General features: G+C 40.8%; 1 protein-coding gene across 2 annotated transcripts in view; it reads right to left on the bottom strand.

Annotated features, from left to right (window-relative positions):
• Positions 1 to 15848, bottom strand: part of Copg2 (coat protein complex I subunit gamma 2) — a 130843-nt gene extending 114995 nt beyond the window's left edge. Inside the window, exons 1-5 of one of the 2 annotated variants that reach the window (XM_021165176.3) lie at positions 15722 to 15848; positions 14602 to 14654; positions 13864 to 13944; positions 9655 to 9726; positions 4062 to 4141 (exon numbers count right to left, since the gene is read on the bottom strand). In XM_021165176.3, coding sequence (XP_021020835.1) covers positions 4062 to 4141; positions 9655 to 9726; positions 13864 to 13944; positions 14602 to 14654; positions 15722 to 15758 — 323 coding nt within the window. In that variant the 5' untranslated portion in view covers positions 15759 to 15848. Of the gene's footprint in view, positions 1 to 4061; positions 4142 to 9654; positions 9727 to 13863; positions 13945 to 14601; positions 14655 to 15120; positions 15315 to 15721 lie in introns of those variants that run through there. The other variant, XM_029478893.2, reaches the window with a different exon arrangement.
• Between the last annotated feature and the right edge of the window lie 131 nt (positions 15849 to 15979).

Below are 15979 nucleotides of genomic sequence, written 5' to 3'. Positions count from 1 at the left end.
TCTACTAACAGTCTGGGGCAGTGATTCTCAACCTTCCTAATGCTGTGACCCTTTTATACAGTTCCTCATGTTGTGATGACCCCCAGCCATAAAATTATTTTTGTTGCTGTTTTATAACTGTAATTGTGCTACTGTTATGAATTGTAATATAGCTGTGTTTTCCAATAGTCTTAAATGACCCCAAAAGGAGCCATGACCCACAATTTGAGAACCACTGATCTAGAGTTTTCCTAACCTACCTTCAAAGTTTCAAAACTACTTTTGGATTCCTGTTATAGCAGTAACTCATATATCCACATACCTAATCTGTATTACCTTTTCTACTTTACTATTGCTATAACAAAATAGCACAAAGTTAAAGGGGTAGAGTAACATACATTTTATATTGTAGTTAGTTTACAGTTAATGAGCTGATGTCCAAAATAGGTCTTACTGGACTAAAATTGGGATGTTTGAGGCCTATATTTTTAAAGCAGCAGGGGTTCCAGGGTTTGAGTATGACCTGAAAAGGTCTGGATGCTGGAAGCTTAGTGCCCAGAGTGCCAGTAAGGAGATGGTGGAGCCTGAACCAGGTGGGACCCAGAAAAAGGTACTTAAGTCACTGGGGACACACCCCCACAAGTGATTACTAAAAGTTCTCTGAGGACATGGCTATTTCTGTGAAATCAAGTTGTTATAAAACAACAATAACAACAAAACCCAGAAATACTGGCTTGCTAAATCCTTCTGATTTCTGGTCTTACCACCCAATCTTATATACATCCCATTGTGATGTATTATAATACATGGAGCCCTCAGCAAAGGCCAAAGAGACGGAGCTACTCAATAGTACTCTGAATAAGAAATGTCCTACGTTGGTTCATGTATGTGTTTGAACACTTGCTCTCTCACTGGTAGTACAATTTAAGTTATGGTACCTTTAGGAGGTGAAGCCTTGACAAAGAAGTGGGTCACTGGGAACAGCAGCCCTTAAGGCCTTATAGGCCAGCCCATTTCCTTTTCACTATCAGCTTCCTGAATGTGGATGAAATGTAATCAGCCAGCCCCCAGCTCCTGCCACCATGCCTTCCCTGCCTGCAGCCATATCTCCCCACCGAGACAGACTATAACTGTCTGAAACTGTGAACCAGAACAAACCATTCTCCCTTAGGCTGCTCTTGTCGGGGTATTTTATCATAGCACCACAACAAACCAAGATACAAGTCTTAAACTTTTAGCCACAAATGAACTAAACAAACCTGCCTACTTTTTAAAAAAAACCTGGCCCCAGGCATTGTTTTAACAACAGAAAGTGAAGGCAGGATGAATCCATTTCCTCATTAGTTCCAACTTCAGAGGTCACCTGTGCTCAGAGAATCAGGACCTTTTTATTTTCAAATCTTTAACAGCATCTCTGACTTTGCTGGGATCATATCTCTTGACTGACACTCTTCTTCTGTCTCCCACTTGCATTTTTATAAAGACATGTTTGTGTGTGTGTGTGTGTGTGTGTGTGTGTGTGTGTGTTTGAATGGCATGAGGATACCAGAAGAGGGTGTTGGCTCCCCTAGAGCTAGAGTTACAGATAGTTGGAAGCTACCCAGTGTTGGTGCTGGAAATCAAACCTGGGTTATCTGGAAAAGCAACAAGTATTCTTTACTGTTGAGCCATCTCTCTCTAGCCCTCTCCTCATCTTTAAGAATGCTTAACCTTTTAAAGGACTACATGAATAAACCAGAATACTCCTATCAGCTTTTACTGCCTTTTGCCATAGAATGTATCATATTCAAAGGCCCTGAGAATTTGGATATGGGCATCATCGGGGGGAATTATGCAGGTTACCGTGCCTACTAAACACTTAAGAACACTAGAAGTAAACCCTAATTATATCTAATAAGGCTCAGAGGGAAGTATTAACCACTTAAACAAATACCATTATATGTCTTTAACTTCGCAAGAATTTAGGGAATCAAAAAATGTAACTGAATGCTTTCTATTTCTTGTTTGTGGCAGGCACTACTGGTTGGCTAATTCAACACTAATTTTCAATCCCTCTCCCTTGCCTGCCCCTAGTATTTGGACTATAGAAGCTAAATACTTACTTTCTGGTTTCCTTAGGATAGCCATATAATCTAGATTGTCAAATGAAATCTAAAAATTGCCTGAGGAAATGCTTCTGCACTCCTGATAAAAGACACAGATGGTACTGGCACCCCTTGGCCCCTTCCCAGTAGCTCTCCTGCTTGAGCATGGGACACTGCCAGTAATTCAAGCAGCTATTTCGCAATGATGGAGTACATCCAAAAGAATCCAAGTGCTACTAGTCCTGCCATTGTAAAATGGCTGCAGCAACAGCAGCTAGGCTGTGCCTCCAGACTTACGGTTACATGAGGGAAGTACATTGTCATCTTGGTTAAGTCACTGCTTACATCTGCTTTTCTGATATTCCCAACTGAAAGCTTTCATTGAAACTGTACTAAACATAACTAAACATAAACATCTTCCTTCAAAATGTAGTTTGTTTTATGAAAACTATATTCAGTTAAATGGATTATACTTAATTTCTTATATGACAACTATTAAAGTATAACATGATGCATTTTACTATAAATTACACAGAATTTCATTTAAATTATATTATTTCATTCTAAGATATTTAGAAATTATATCATTTAAACAAAATATTAGCCATATTTCTAAGTAGCCAAAGATAAACTACTATTAATATAGTGTATTTACCAACATATACATAAAATAGTTCTTTAAAGTCAGACTATATAGAATATACAGATTGAATTCAACTTCTACCTAGCATCACATGTACTAAGGAATTTTTCATATTATTGAATATTTTTCAAAAATAATCCCAAGAGCTTGAAATATTTCCTATGCGACTACTGCATTCCTAATTAAGTAATTTTAACAATGATAGACATACAACAGATAAATATTTCAGGATGTATTACTGAGGATGAAATTCATTAGTCATAAATGCAGCTTAAGTGCCTTCCAAAAGTCCATTTTCTAACCTCTGTATACCAGAGCCTCAGCCCCTGTGGGCAGTGACTGCTGCTGCTTTGCCTTTGATGACCTGATGTGTAAATACACTACACTTCAAGCTGAAATCTTTAATTTACTTCTTTTGGTTGTTAGTGACAGTGACTATGTAAAGATACTTAGCTCTTTAGACTGGTTACTTTCTGAAGTATCCCTAAGTAACTTTTTAAGGATAAAAGTTCTTTATATGTAAAATGATAATCTTTTTATTTTATTTGTTGTACTAACACCTTATTTCAGTAAACAGTTACTCTTCAGTTTTACTTTTATTTATATTTATTTTTATGAACTTAAAAGATGTTTTTATATGGTGGCACATGCCTTTAATCCCAGCACTTGGGCCATAGAAGCAGGTGGATCTCCGTGGGTTCAAGGCCAGCCTGATTTACAAAGCAGGTTTCAGGACAGCCAGGGGCTATTACACAAAGAAACCCTGTCTCCAAAACACGGGGAAAAAAAAAAGGAGAATTTTACTTTATGTATATGAATGTTTGTTTGCAGGTGTGTGTGTGTGTGTGGTATGTGATGTGTGGGCCTGGTGTCCACAGGGGCCAAAAGAGGGTGTTATATCCCTGATAACTACAGTTACACATGGTTAGGAACCACAATATGAATGATGGGAACTGAACCCAGGTCCTCCACAACATCAGGAAGTACTCTTAACCACGTCAGCCATCTCTCCAGCCCCTATTTTTATAAATTTTTTTTTTTTTTTTTTGGTTTTTCAAGACAGGGTTCTCTGTGTAGCCCTGGCTGTCCTGGCACTCACTTTGTAGACCAGGCTGGCCTCGAACTCAGAAATCCACCTGCCTCTGCCTTTTTATAAACTTTAAAAAAAAAAAAAACCACAATCTTTATCCTTTGTAACCTCTTTCAGCAAGTTTTTATATGATGACAACTGTGTTTTAGAAAAGAATGGTTTAAGATATGATAATCTAATAAATTCTTATTGGCAGTCAACAAAAACAGAACAAATATTCCATAACTAGTATGTCTTATGTCCTTAGCTCTGACTGCTCACATACCTGCTTGTGACAATGATCACATCCTCAGAGATGGTGGCCATTTCCTTGATGGTGAGGTAGCACATCCTTCTCAGCGTTTGCTGCAAGTGTGTGACAGACGGCAACAGGTTACTGTCAACTCCGCTAAGTATGAAAGTGTGTGACAGACGGCAACAGGTTACTGTCAACTCCGCTAAGTATGAAAGTGTGTGACAGACGGCAACAGGTTACTGTCAACTCCGCTAGGTATGAAAGTGTGTTTACAGACGGTAACAGGTTACTGTCAACTCCGCTAAGTATGAAAGTGTGTGACAGACGGCAACAGGTTACTGTCAACTCCGCTAAGTATGAAAGTGTGTGACAGACGGCAACAGGTTACTGTCAACTCCGCTAAGTATGAAAGTGTGTGACAGACGGCAACAGGTTACTGTCAACTCCGCTAAGTATGAAAGTGTGTGACAGACGGTAACAGGTTACTGTCAACTCCGCCAAGTATGAAAGTGTGTTTACAGACGGCAACAGGTTACTGTCAACTCCGCCAAGTATGAAAGTGTGTTTACAGACGGCAACAGGTTATTGTCAACTCCGCCAAGTATGAAAGTGTGTCATAGACGGTAGCAGGTTATTGTCAACTCCGCTAAGTATGAAAGTGTGTTTATAGATGGTAACAGGTTACTGTCAATTCCACTAAGTAAGACTAGCAAGTAGTTAAGAGAGAGATTCCTGGCCAGCAAAGTGGTTCACAGGTAAAAGTGCTTTTCTCCAATTCTGATAGCCTGAGTTTAATCCCTGGAATCCAAATGGTTAAAACAGAACCAACTCTCACAAGTTGTCTACTAACACCCACATTAAAAACAAATAAGGGAAATATTCTTTAAGATATCCACCTCTTAAAACCTATTAAAGTATATGGTTAAAAAATATTCAAAATATACTGTTTCTTAAACACAAATACTTGAAAAAACATAAAAGCAAAGCCTTAAAAATCCAATTACTCTTCTACAGAGATATAATTGTTTAAAGGGATAAAGACTTGTCTCAGAAACTTTTTTCAAGATTTTTAACAAATGTATACGCAGAATATGCTAACTATGTTCTTCCATTGTGGTAGTCTGAATGTAACTGGTCCCCATAGGCTCACATGGTATAGCACTATGTTGAGGTGTGGCCTTCCTGCTGCCTACGGATCAATACATGGAACTGTCAGTCCCTTCTCCAGCATCAAACCTGCATACTGCCATGTTTCCTGGGATGCTGATAATGGACAAAACCTCTGAACCTGTAAGTCAGCCTCAATTCAATGGTCTCCTTTATAAGAGTTGCCGTGGGCACGGTATCTCTCTGCAGGAATAGAAACCCTAACTAAGACTCCCCTCCACCTAGTGAATACCAGTGTTTGTCCTAAAATGACTTGGTACTGGATGATCAGCTTCCATTTTAAGTTATCAAAATTTTCCAGATGAACACCAGGATACAAAGTGAGATGGTAACAATGATACAGGTTCCAGCCCGAATCTCCTCAGCTGCATCTCTGCTTTACTTACAGACCCCAGGCTCCTTCTGTCTGTCCAGCCTCTTTCCAAGTATCCTCGGTGTATTTTAAGTACAGAAACTCATACACATTAGATTCAGAGTGTATGCTATAGAGAGAGCCTGCTTGACACCACTAAGTCAAATAAGAAAAGAGAAGAAAACAATGATTCTCAGTCTGATTTAACACGAGGGAGGGAGAAAGGGGAGAAAAGGGGAGGAACATATATATCAAGGACTGAAAAGTAAGAAGGAAAAAGTAGCAAAGACAAATTTGAATGAAAGAAAAAGCTAAAAAGATATATTTCTCTACATATAAAAACACATTTAGAAATATATATGTGTATGTGTGTATATATATAATACATAAGTATATATACATATACATACATATATATATATATACACACACACATATATATATAAACATGTCTCTGTTTACATATTCATATATACGGTAAAAGGGTCTAAGAGTATCAAATTTCCCATAAGCAGGAAAAAGATAAAGATGAATATTAGATTTTGATAAGTTCATGAAGCAATTTAGGATAACTGCCAGAAACTCTGAAAATATTATCTCCTATGTCATAGTGTTCTTCATTTTGTTGCCTTTCTTTCTTCTTCAGCTCATTTCAGACTGTTTCTAGCACTATCTCTAAGTACACTGAGTTTCATGCTCACTTTTCTCCTTTTTCTCTGGGATCCTCCCTAAACATTCAAACTTTCTTGGCTTTCCCAGCTCCACCCGACCTTCCGTATGCCTGTAGACTGCCTCTGGGCAGCTAACGGTACAATTCCAGGGGTCATCTTGCTTGCTTCCCTTCTTCAGATCCCACCCCTTGCATGCTGGGTACACTGTCTGAAAGCTGCTCTTTTGTCTGGTCCCTAGTATTTATGATAGCAGGGCAAACCCAGCCCTTTACACTGGAAACAAAACAGAAATGTGGTTCTTAGCATCAATGAGAGTAATTTATACAATAGGACTCTTCTTTTCCCAGCTCCTTTCCTACTGACGTCACAACTCATTCCTAACACTGCTGCAATAGAGCTCAACTATAGCTCAACAACAGTCTGCATGATTTTGTTATTTACAATGACTTGTCTGGTTTTCCCCAGTTCTGCAGCAACTTTCTGTAAACATTGCATTCTTCATTTATATATAGTGGTTACACAAATCTGTTTGTCTTTCTTAGCTTCTCTTCTCTTGTTCTTATTTTCTTATTCTCTTGCTTCACATTTTCAATGAGTCTCACTTGTGACACGGGGTAGACTTGAACTCATGAGGTAGCCAAGAATAGCCTTAAACTTCTGATCATCTTGCCTCTACCTCCCAAGTGATTACAGATGCATACCATCCTGCCTCGCTTAGGGAGGTCTGGATATTAAAACTCAGGGCCTTATGCATGCAAGTCAAGCACTCTACCAACTAAGCAATATCCTCAGCTCATTCCATTTTCCCCAAGTTACTTTGGAAGACAAAAATTAATAGGGGAAAATCAGTCCACAAATCAAAAAGCTTGTTCCAAGAATATCTTTATTGCTAAGGTATAAGCCTCTGGACAAAACTCTAAAGAATACAAGAATAGCCGGGCATGGTGGCGCACGCCTTTAGTCCCAGCACTCGGGAGGCAGAGGCAGGCAGATTTCTGAGTTCGAGGCCAGCCTGGTCTACAAAGTGAGTTCCAGGACAGCCAGGGCTACACAGAGAAACCTGTCTCGAAAAACCAAAAAAACCAAACCAAACCAAACCAAAACAAACAAACAAAAAAGAATACAAGAATATATAATTTAGCCATATCAAAATGATAACTATCAGTACCGATTCTACAGACATTATTAAAAAGGATTATCAACAATTCTATTTTCCATCCTTACACACACACACACACACACACACACACACACACACACACACACACGCAGTGCCACATTCTATGGCTGTTCATCAGGAAAATCTCTTAGCATTTTCACACTCTTCTGTAAATGTTCCTATCCTTCCATCTAATTGAAATTTTCCCCAAGGATTGCCCTGCAACTTTCTAAATGGTGGTTGTTTTCTTTCTCAAGGCCCCCAGACAAAGAAGCAGCTATTCCTCGCTGCCTTTTTAGCTATTAACACCACCTTCTTTCAGTGCACTTCCTGGTCTGAAAGGTTATGCCCTTTATACCATATTACCTACCTTAATTCATGATGACAGAGACTCAATGTAATGTCATAGCCTCTATCAGTGACAGCCCCCATGCAACTCCAACAACCCTGTGTATCATGTCAGCACTCATAACCCATTAATCCTTTTGCTAACCCCATCTGTGGTCTAACACCAGGTACCTGACTGCAAAACTGGATCCACATATAACCTTTGCCTGACTTTTATAACAGCAAGTCTGTAGGCCCTACTCAAACAACTTGAGATGCCTACTTTTCTAGTCTAATTCCTAAAAGAAATACCTAATGGCACAATACTCACATGGCTCTGCTTCTCTGATTCCTGAACTGTCAGTCTAGAAAGTCATTAAAAGGAAGCACACCCTGAAGGTGAGGAATGTGAAACCACTTCTTCTGGACTAGGGGAATCTAAGTAGTCAACAGTATTAAAGAGCATAAATATTTACATTATCATTTGCAAAGACCTACAGAGGACAGAGCTTTGGGTAAATAAGCAGTTGTTACCAGAGTACATTCTAATAAGTATTAGGTTGTTAAAACTTAAGATGCAGGCCGGGCATGGTGGTGCACGCCTTTAATCCCAGCACTTGGGAGGCAGAGGCAGGTGGGCAGGTGGATTTATGAGTTCGAGGCCAGCCTGGTCTACAGAGTGAGTTCCAGGACAGCCAGGGCTACACAGAGAAACCCTGTCTCGAAAAAAACCAAAACCAAAACCAAAAACAAAACAAAACAAAAACAAAAACAAAAACTTAAGATGCTAAAAATAACTTGTTTAAGGGCCAACAAAATGGTTCAGTAGACAGGCACTTGCTACCAATATTAAAGGCCTGAGTTCAAACACCAGGACCATCGTGGTGGAGAGAGACCAGAGTCCTACAAGCTGTCCTCTGACTGCCACACAGGCACCACAACATGCATGCACATGAACATCACACACATATACATGCAACTTTTTATTCTTAAAAAAATAATGATGAATGTAACAGGTTTGAATGGATAGCTGAAAGTCTAGGAAGGAGCTAGAGATCCTCTCTAACTGCTTTATAACAGAAAGCTTTCCCATGGCCATGGGATCACAAAACTGGGAAAACATATCCTGCAGAAAGTTTAATTAAAAAGCAAACTCAAGTCATACCCCTGGAGAACTAGACTGGAAGGAAGAGAATCTGAAGACTGAGGAGGGGACAGATGGGCAGATTCTGATGAAGGTACCTGAAACCCCACATTCTGCCAAGAATCTTTTGTCAATAAAAGTCATCTCTGGGGGGGATTGCTCTCCCTCTGCCTGAGCATATATTAAGGCCTCCCTTAATATAACAGTCTTATAGGCGCCTAAAGAACTACTTCTAAAACCCTTCGTTATCTAGACATACAGGCAGACTCAAATCCCACAGAGTCCTGAGAACTGGACACAAAATATAGCCTGTGCTATGTATTAGAGAATCCAACTCCCCGTATGTTTCTGTCTTAACCCTGGGCTGAGAAGAAATATGCCCCATTGGGGAAACAGAAGGAAAGCAGCAGCTATCACACCCGAAGCAGTGAGGTGACCTAGGGTAGTGAGAGGCAGCTACACAGACGCTGACAGGCTTGCTGAGCCCCCACTCCAAGTCCAGCTCTTCTCACCTGCCAGCCCACAGGCCAGCAATCCAGGCCCACTAAAACCTTCACTAGGAGCTGGCAGATGCGGGCCTGGAGGTATGTATGACCGTTTTCCCCAGTGACTTCAGAAACAGCTTTATACTATATACTTCGTCCATGTTCACACATTGTTTTAAATGCATTGATAACTTTCATAAAGATAAATGATTTTAAAGTAATTTAAAACATTTTAAGCAACCCTCTTGAATTTGGAACAGCCTACTTTCCCTGAGGAAAATAAATTGTTTCACCATAAAAGAGTAAAAAAAGACTTACATCATTAGATTGAAACAATCGAGTCATTGCAAAGAAGGCTTCTGTAGCTTCCATAGTTCCGAAGTGTTCACCCTAAGTAAAATTTAAAAGAATTTTTTAAACTAAGAAATATAGATATTAAGAATTTTCTCTTTATTTCTCATTTGATTCAAAAATCATTTGAATTCAGGAGGAAGTCTCTTTATAAACATTCTGCCTCCTGGCAACTTTTCTGTTTTCAATTTAGAAACCTGCAGACGAAAAAAAAGACCTCCGGGCCATTTAGAGACTTGTTATTTAAAATAATTCAAAATAGCGCACCACTCATAGAAGTTCTGGAATTGTAGTGTCTACATATTTAACAGAAAGTGCTTATATTTCCTTTAAGGATGTACCAGGAGGCAAAAATAGTAAGTAGAATTTCCAATCTGCATTGCATGATAAGGTCATACAACCTACAAGCAGAACCTGCACCTTGTGCATTTCCAGTCTAATGCCTGGCCGTGTCCCATACAGGACAGGTTCTTCATAGAGAGAAAACTGAAAAGGACTGCTTATGAGGAATCCAAGACTATATAGCAAAACAGGGTTCAAGACAAAATTGAAGGAGCTAGATTCCCCTGGTTTTTGTTTCAAGGGCTGCTACAGATCCCCAAACACTGGCCCTACACTCTTTAAACTCTTAGAAGTATGATGTGGATCGTACAACATTTAATGTGAATAACAGAGTATTTAAAGGCCTTGTCAGAATGCAGTCCCTTCAGAGAACTCGTGGGGGGACAGGACATTTCCCCTCAGCAAAAGCTCCAAACACGCTAAAGCTGCTGATGTGGCAGTACACGCCTAGAGAACTTAGTCACTAATTTTCAAAAATGTCTAGTCATAAACTTCTTAAAATATTACCATTTCAACACTTACTTCTTCCACTAAAGTAATCCTATATAAAGTACTGGGCTTTCTTTTACATAAAATACAAGTAGTCTTACATCTATTTGCCATGAGTATAAGAATTTTGATTTAAAAAAAAAGTTTTAACATGGCCTGGGACAAGGAGGCACCTAAGAATCAATGGGGATGATCGTATCTGTGACTCGCTACATCAGAGATTGAACCTAGAGACACCACTCCTATAGACAGACAGGAGCCCAGTGGAGCAACAGAGTCACCAACCCACCCACAAAACTTTCAACCCAAAAGTTATCCTGTCTAGAAGTAATGCAGGCACAGAGGAGGGAACAGAGACTGAGGGAATGGCCAAAGAATAACGGGCCTAACTTGAGACCCATCCCATGGGCAAGCACCAATCCCTGACACTATTAATGACATTCTGTTCTGCTTACAGACAGGAGCACATAGTGCTCTGAGAGGCTCCACACAGCAGCTGACTCAGATAGATGCAGATACTCACAGCCAAACAGTGGATGGAGCTTGGGAATGCTTTTTTTTTTTTTAACTTTACTTATTTTATTTCCAAGCCCTTTGAAGATGTATTTTAACCTGTTTTCTTTTCTTCTTCTTTTTTTCGGATCTTTTATTTACATTTCAAATGTTTTCCTCTTTCCAGGTCTCCCCTGAGGAAACCCCCTATCCCATCCCCCTTCCTCCTGCCTCTATGAGGATGCTGCTCCCCTACACACCCACCCCCATCTTCCCGCCCTGGCATTCCTGTACACTGGGGCATCAACACCCTCGGTCCCAAGGATCTCTCCTCAGAGCTTGGAAATTCTTACAGAAGAATAGGAGGAAGGATTGTGGGCCCAGAGGGGGATAGGAACTCCACAGAAAGACCAACAGAGTCAACTAACCTGGACCCTAGGCTCACTCTGAGCTCTCAGAGTCTGAACCACCAACCATTGAACATACACAGGCTGGATCTAAGTCTCCCTGGTCATATGTACAGACGTGCAGCTTGACTTTCATGTGGGTCCTGAACAACTGGAGCTGGGGCTATCCCAAAAGCTGTTGCCTGTATGAGGGATATGTTCTACTAGCTGGGCTGCCTTGTCTGGCCTCAGTGGGAGAGAAAGTGCCCAGCCTGGCAGAGACTTGAAGTGGCAGGGTGAGGGGAAATACCCAAGGGGGCCCCATCCCCACAGAGGAGAAGGGGAGAGGAAAGGAGGAAGGATTGTCAGAGGTGGTGCCTGGGCGGGGGAAACAGTGAGCAGGATGTAAAGTGAATAAGTAAAATAATAATAATAATAAACTTAAATTTAAAATAATGACTTAGGTTTAGGATGAAGGATAATGTATAAGAAGAGTTTACAACTATTTAAATCAGTGTCCAACTTGCTTATCAATAAGAGAGAGACCTTTTTTAATGTGAAACTTAACAAATACCCAGAAGCCTGTGCAATTCTTTATATAAGAACAATCTTAAGTTACAAATTTAGACTTACAATTTAGAACCTGTGGCTCTGTAGAAATTTTGAAGTGTTTTGGGTTGTTGTTTGTTTTCTTTTCTCACAATGACCTACCAAGGACCAGGGAAGGAGACAAATGAACGCTCCCAAACCTTTCTGCTTGACCAAGTGTATGCTGTCCTTGGCAATCTCCTTCTCAAGGTAATTGTTTCAACATTAGTTGCTCCAAGAAAGAGGAATTGGCCAACCCTGACTCGGACTGCTTCAAATCAACTTTCACTACTGCAGATTCTGCTGGCACAGTGGAATTAGCCACTTCTGACACAATACAGAATCTGCTCTGCAGAGTTAAGTCAAACCAGTTTTGGCTCAGACGTCCTGAACTAACATGCCACCACAGCTACGCTGCTCAAGAAGACATGTCTTTTGTTTCTCAAGTTTCAATTTGCAAACAACAAAATTTTATTAAAACTCTAAATTAGGGGTCTTAAAAATATAATTAAACTTTATTTGTAAAACAACAAAACTTTAATTATAAAATAAAATGATAAAGAAAAAAACTCCTGATGAGGTACTGATGGGAATCGCTCAGGGGATAAAGACACTTATCATCAAACCTGAAGACTTGAGTCCAATTCCCAGGTTCTACATGGCAGAAAGAGAACTGACTGCCACATGCACTGATGTAAGCACACACAAAGTTAATAAGCAAAGGTAAAAAAGCTAAATGCTTTCTTAGAATTTAAGTTAGTAAGTATAACACATTTAGCATTACATATAAATAATCCAGATACACAATATATATAAAGGTATGTATATAAATACCTATAGAGATACATATATTGTCTATGAAATAAAATTCTATTTTCTAAGGTTCTAAATGTTTTTGAGATTGTATTTACAGTTTGAGGCAAAAGCAAATAGGAAAATTAATAGCAATAATAGAATACAGAATTTTTTTAAAAAATGTTTTTGGTTTTGTCTGTTATAACTCCAGTACCTAGAACAGTTCATAAGACACAACAGGTATGCAGTAAAACTCACTGAGTTACAATGGAAAGTGTTTCTGAATACAAATGTGCCTAGCACTATGATAACTGTTTATAGCTAGTACTTCACTTAACTATAAAGCTTAAAACATTGGTATTATAACCCTCATTTACATCATGAGGCACATAATGGTTAAATTACTTGTCCAGAATCATATTGACAGTATTAGTGTAATAACTGATACTAATATAAAACCTGAACATTAAGACAAAAATTTCAACATTTCACTATCATGCCAAATAAATAAGCAAAAAAAAAAAAATCTTGAAATCTATTCTAACTTTACATTATATTTTCAAAGGATCTCAAAATACATGTAACCTGCTGTTGGCACAGCAGTTACAAACACTTGTTACTCTATAGAGGATCCAGGTTTGATTCCTAGAACCCACATAGTAGCTCCAAGTAACTCTAGTCTCAGGGGACCTGATGCCCTCTTCTGACCTCTGTGAACACAGAGCACACACATGGTGTGCACATACATACATGCAGGTAAAACATGCATACACATAAAATAAATAAATAAATCTTTAAAAAATACTAAAAATGAATACATGTAACAAGTATGTTCTAAGTAGTATTTGTTGAATTCAAATCAACATAGCTATTGAAATGTACATGTTTAGTTGGTCTAATACCTCATGGATTTAGCAAGGAATATAGGCTTAGTCCTTGTATTAAAGAACTTTCACACATTATTGTTCTAATCACACATACATGATTTTCTTTTTTAAACAATTCTGCTTTTCAGTAAGTTCTTCACTGTAGGTTACATATTTCTATCTTAATACACAAATTGAAGGAAATCAGAATAGTTTACCTGGTTAAGTAAGTAAAGAATCTTTGTCAAGATATGCAAGCATCTTCTTGGATTGATGGGCGTTTCGTTGAATATGCGTGCCTACAGAAATATGCAAAATAGTATGCTGTATATTGTGTATGTTCTATCACAGAGGATATCAAATCATCTTTAGTAGCATTAACAATATGTTAGTACAATATCCAAGTAATGCCAGTTGTCTATGCTCTCAAGATAGTATGGCATACAATAAATTACCAGACATTATTGGCTTTCCTGGCTCTATTTTATTCCTTTAGGTTGACAACTTCAACTTTAAAGACTTGACCAGAGTCTCTGTCTACATATGAATGCCATGAGCTTAATATCTGTAAGCTCTTCTAATAACCTTGCACTTACCACTCGTGACAAGTCATTAAAATCCCCCAGCACAGGGCATAGTCTGTATGTCTGTGCGTTTCTATAGTCCCAGCACATGGCAGAGTCTATATGTCTGTGTGTTTCTATAGTTGCAGCCTCTCCCTTGTCCTCTACTTCACAATCTCTGCACTGCTACACTCCGTTGTCACTCTTAATATAGAAATAAAAAAGGGATTTCTAGTTTTGATCAAATGTGGGGGAAGGCCGATATTCAGACTGTCAGGTGGGTCTACGGTCCTTCACTGTTTTTTTGGCTGTCCTGACTTTTGTACTTCCTAGGTTCTTTGCCCATTATTCTCAAACAGAATTGATAAGGCACTGTACACATCCAAGCCATACCTCCTGCAAGACAGCACTCTTCTCCAAATGCTGGAAAGGATTGGAACCACTACCTATAGTATAAGAAAAAGAGAAGGTCTTCAGTAGCTGGACTACAAAGACTTTTCTAAAGAAGGATATTGCATGCTTGGGAATCTCACCTAAACAGAATGATCCCTTGGAAGTCACAAGGACAACCATTACTAATATGCAAATAAGTTGGATGAAGTAATTTTGATTCTGGTTCAAATTCTGTCATTGCCATACTGAGATATCTTGGACTTCTCTTGATATAGGAACCCTGTCCAAAATGAGTGCCTTCATTCCCTGCTTCCCCCTCCCCCATCCCATGGATGTTAACAAATGTGTGGGTTTCCACCACCACCAAGAGTAATGAGATGACAGGAGACACTATGGATTTCCCTAAAAGCAAGCCCTATTTTATGTGTTTCACACATTTACTGAAGCAGAAAGGAACAGTTTCGCGGAGAGTCACAGATGTAAAGGCCATGCAGGATGAGGCCATGAAGGTCCACTAACCCAACCTTCCACCACACTTGTGAGAGCAGCTACCACTGAAGAGCTGAAGATTTTTTTTTTTTTTTTTGAAGAGGCTTGGCATCTTCCCCACTTGCACTGCACCACAGACAGGTATCAACACGCAAGTCACTTCTGGATGCCTGTGCATTCAATGAGCTGTGTCCCACCGGGCAGTCTTAACCCCTGGGAACAGGAGAATCAAGGCCCTTCAGAGTCCATAAACACGCAACCCTGGCCCGGTCGACCCCAGCTCCCAAAACAGGGGGTGCTCGCCCTGGGGCCTAACCCCACCAGCAACTCCGGGATACCGAGACATGCGCGCGCACCTCCTCGCCCCCCGACAGGGCCCCACGGAGGGCCGGCTCCGAGGGGCTCGATCGGGGGGCGGGCGCGGGGGGCGGGGACGCGCCGGGGCGGAGCCGCCGAGCGCTCGAGGCGACTCCCGGCCGAGAGCGCGCGGCCCGAGGGGAGGCTCCGGCGCCGGGGGAGGGGCTTCGGGCAGACCCCGCCGCCGCGGCCGTCCCCAGAGCAGGTGGCTGCGGGCGAGGGAAGGGGGGAAACCCTTGCGCCTGAGAGTGGGCGTCCGGAGCGCCGCGCGTACCAGACTCCTCGTCCTTCTTGTCGAATTTTTTAATCATCTTGGACGGCTTCCCAGCGCCCAGACCCACCGCAACCGTCCCAGGCGCCGCAGCCGGCAAGCGGAAGACGCTGCAGGAAGGCAGGCCCTGGGTTCTCGCACCGGTTGGGCCGGCGGGCCGTCACTCGGGGCCAAGGCCCGCCCCCCTCGGGCCTCCGCAGCCGCCCTTGCCCCCTAGGGACGCAGGCACGCCCCCTGCCCCGCCCACTGCCGCACGGGGGC

Source organism: Mus caroli, unplaced genomic scaffold (assembly GCF_978045245.1).
Source record: "Mus caroli unplaced genomic scaffold, Mus_caroli_1 scaffold_7, whole genome shotgun sequence".
NCBI classification, from domain to species: domain Eukaryota; kingdom Metazoa; phylum Chordata; class Mammalia; order Rodentia; family Muridae; genus Mus; species Mus caroli.
The sequence above is the reverse complement of the archived record's forward strand: the minus strand, read 5'-3'. Positions and strand labels throughout refer to the sequence as shown.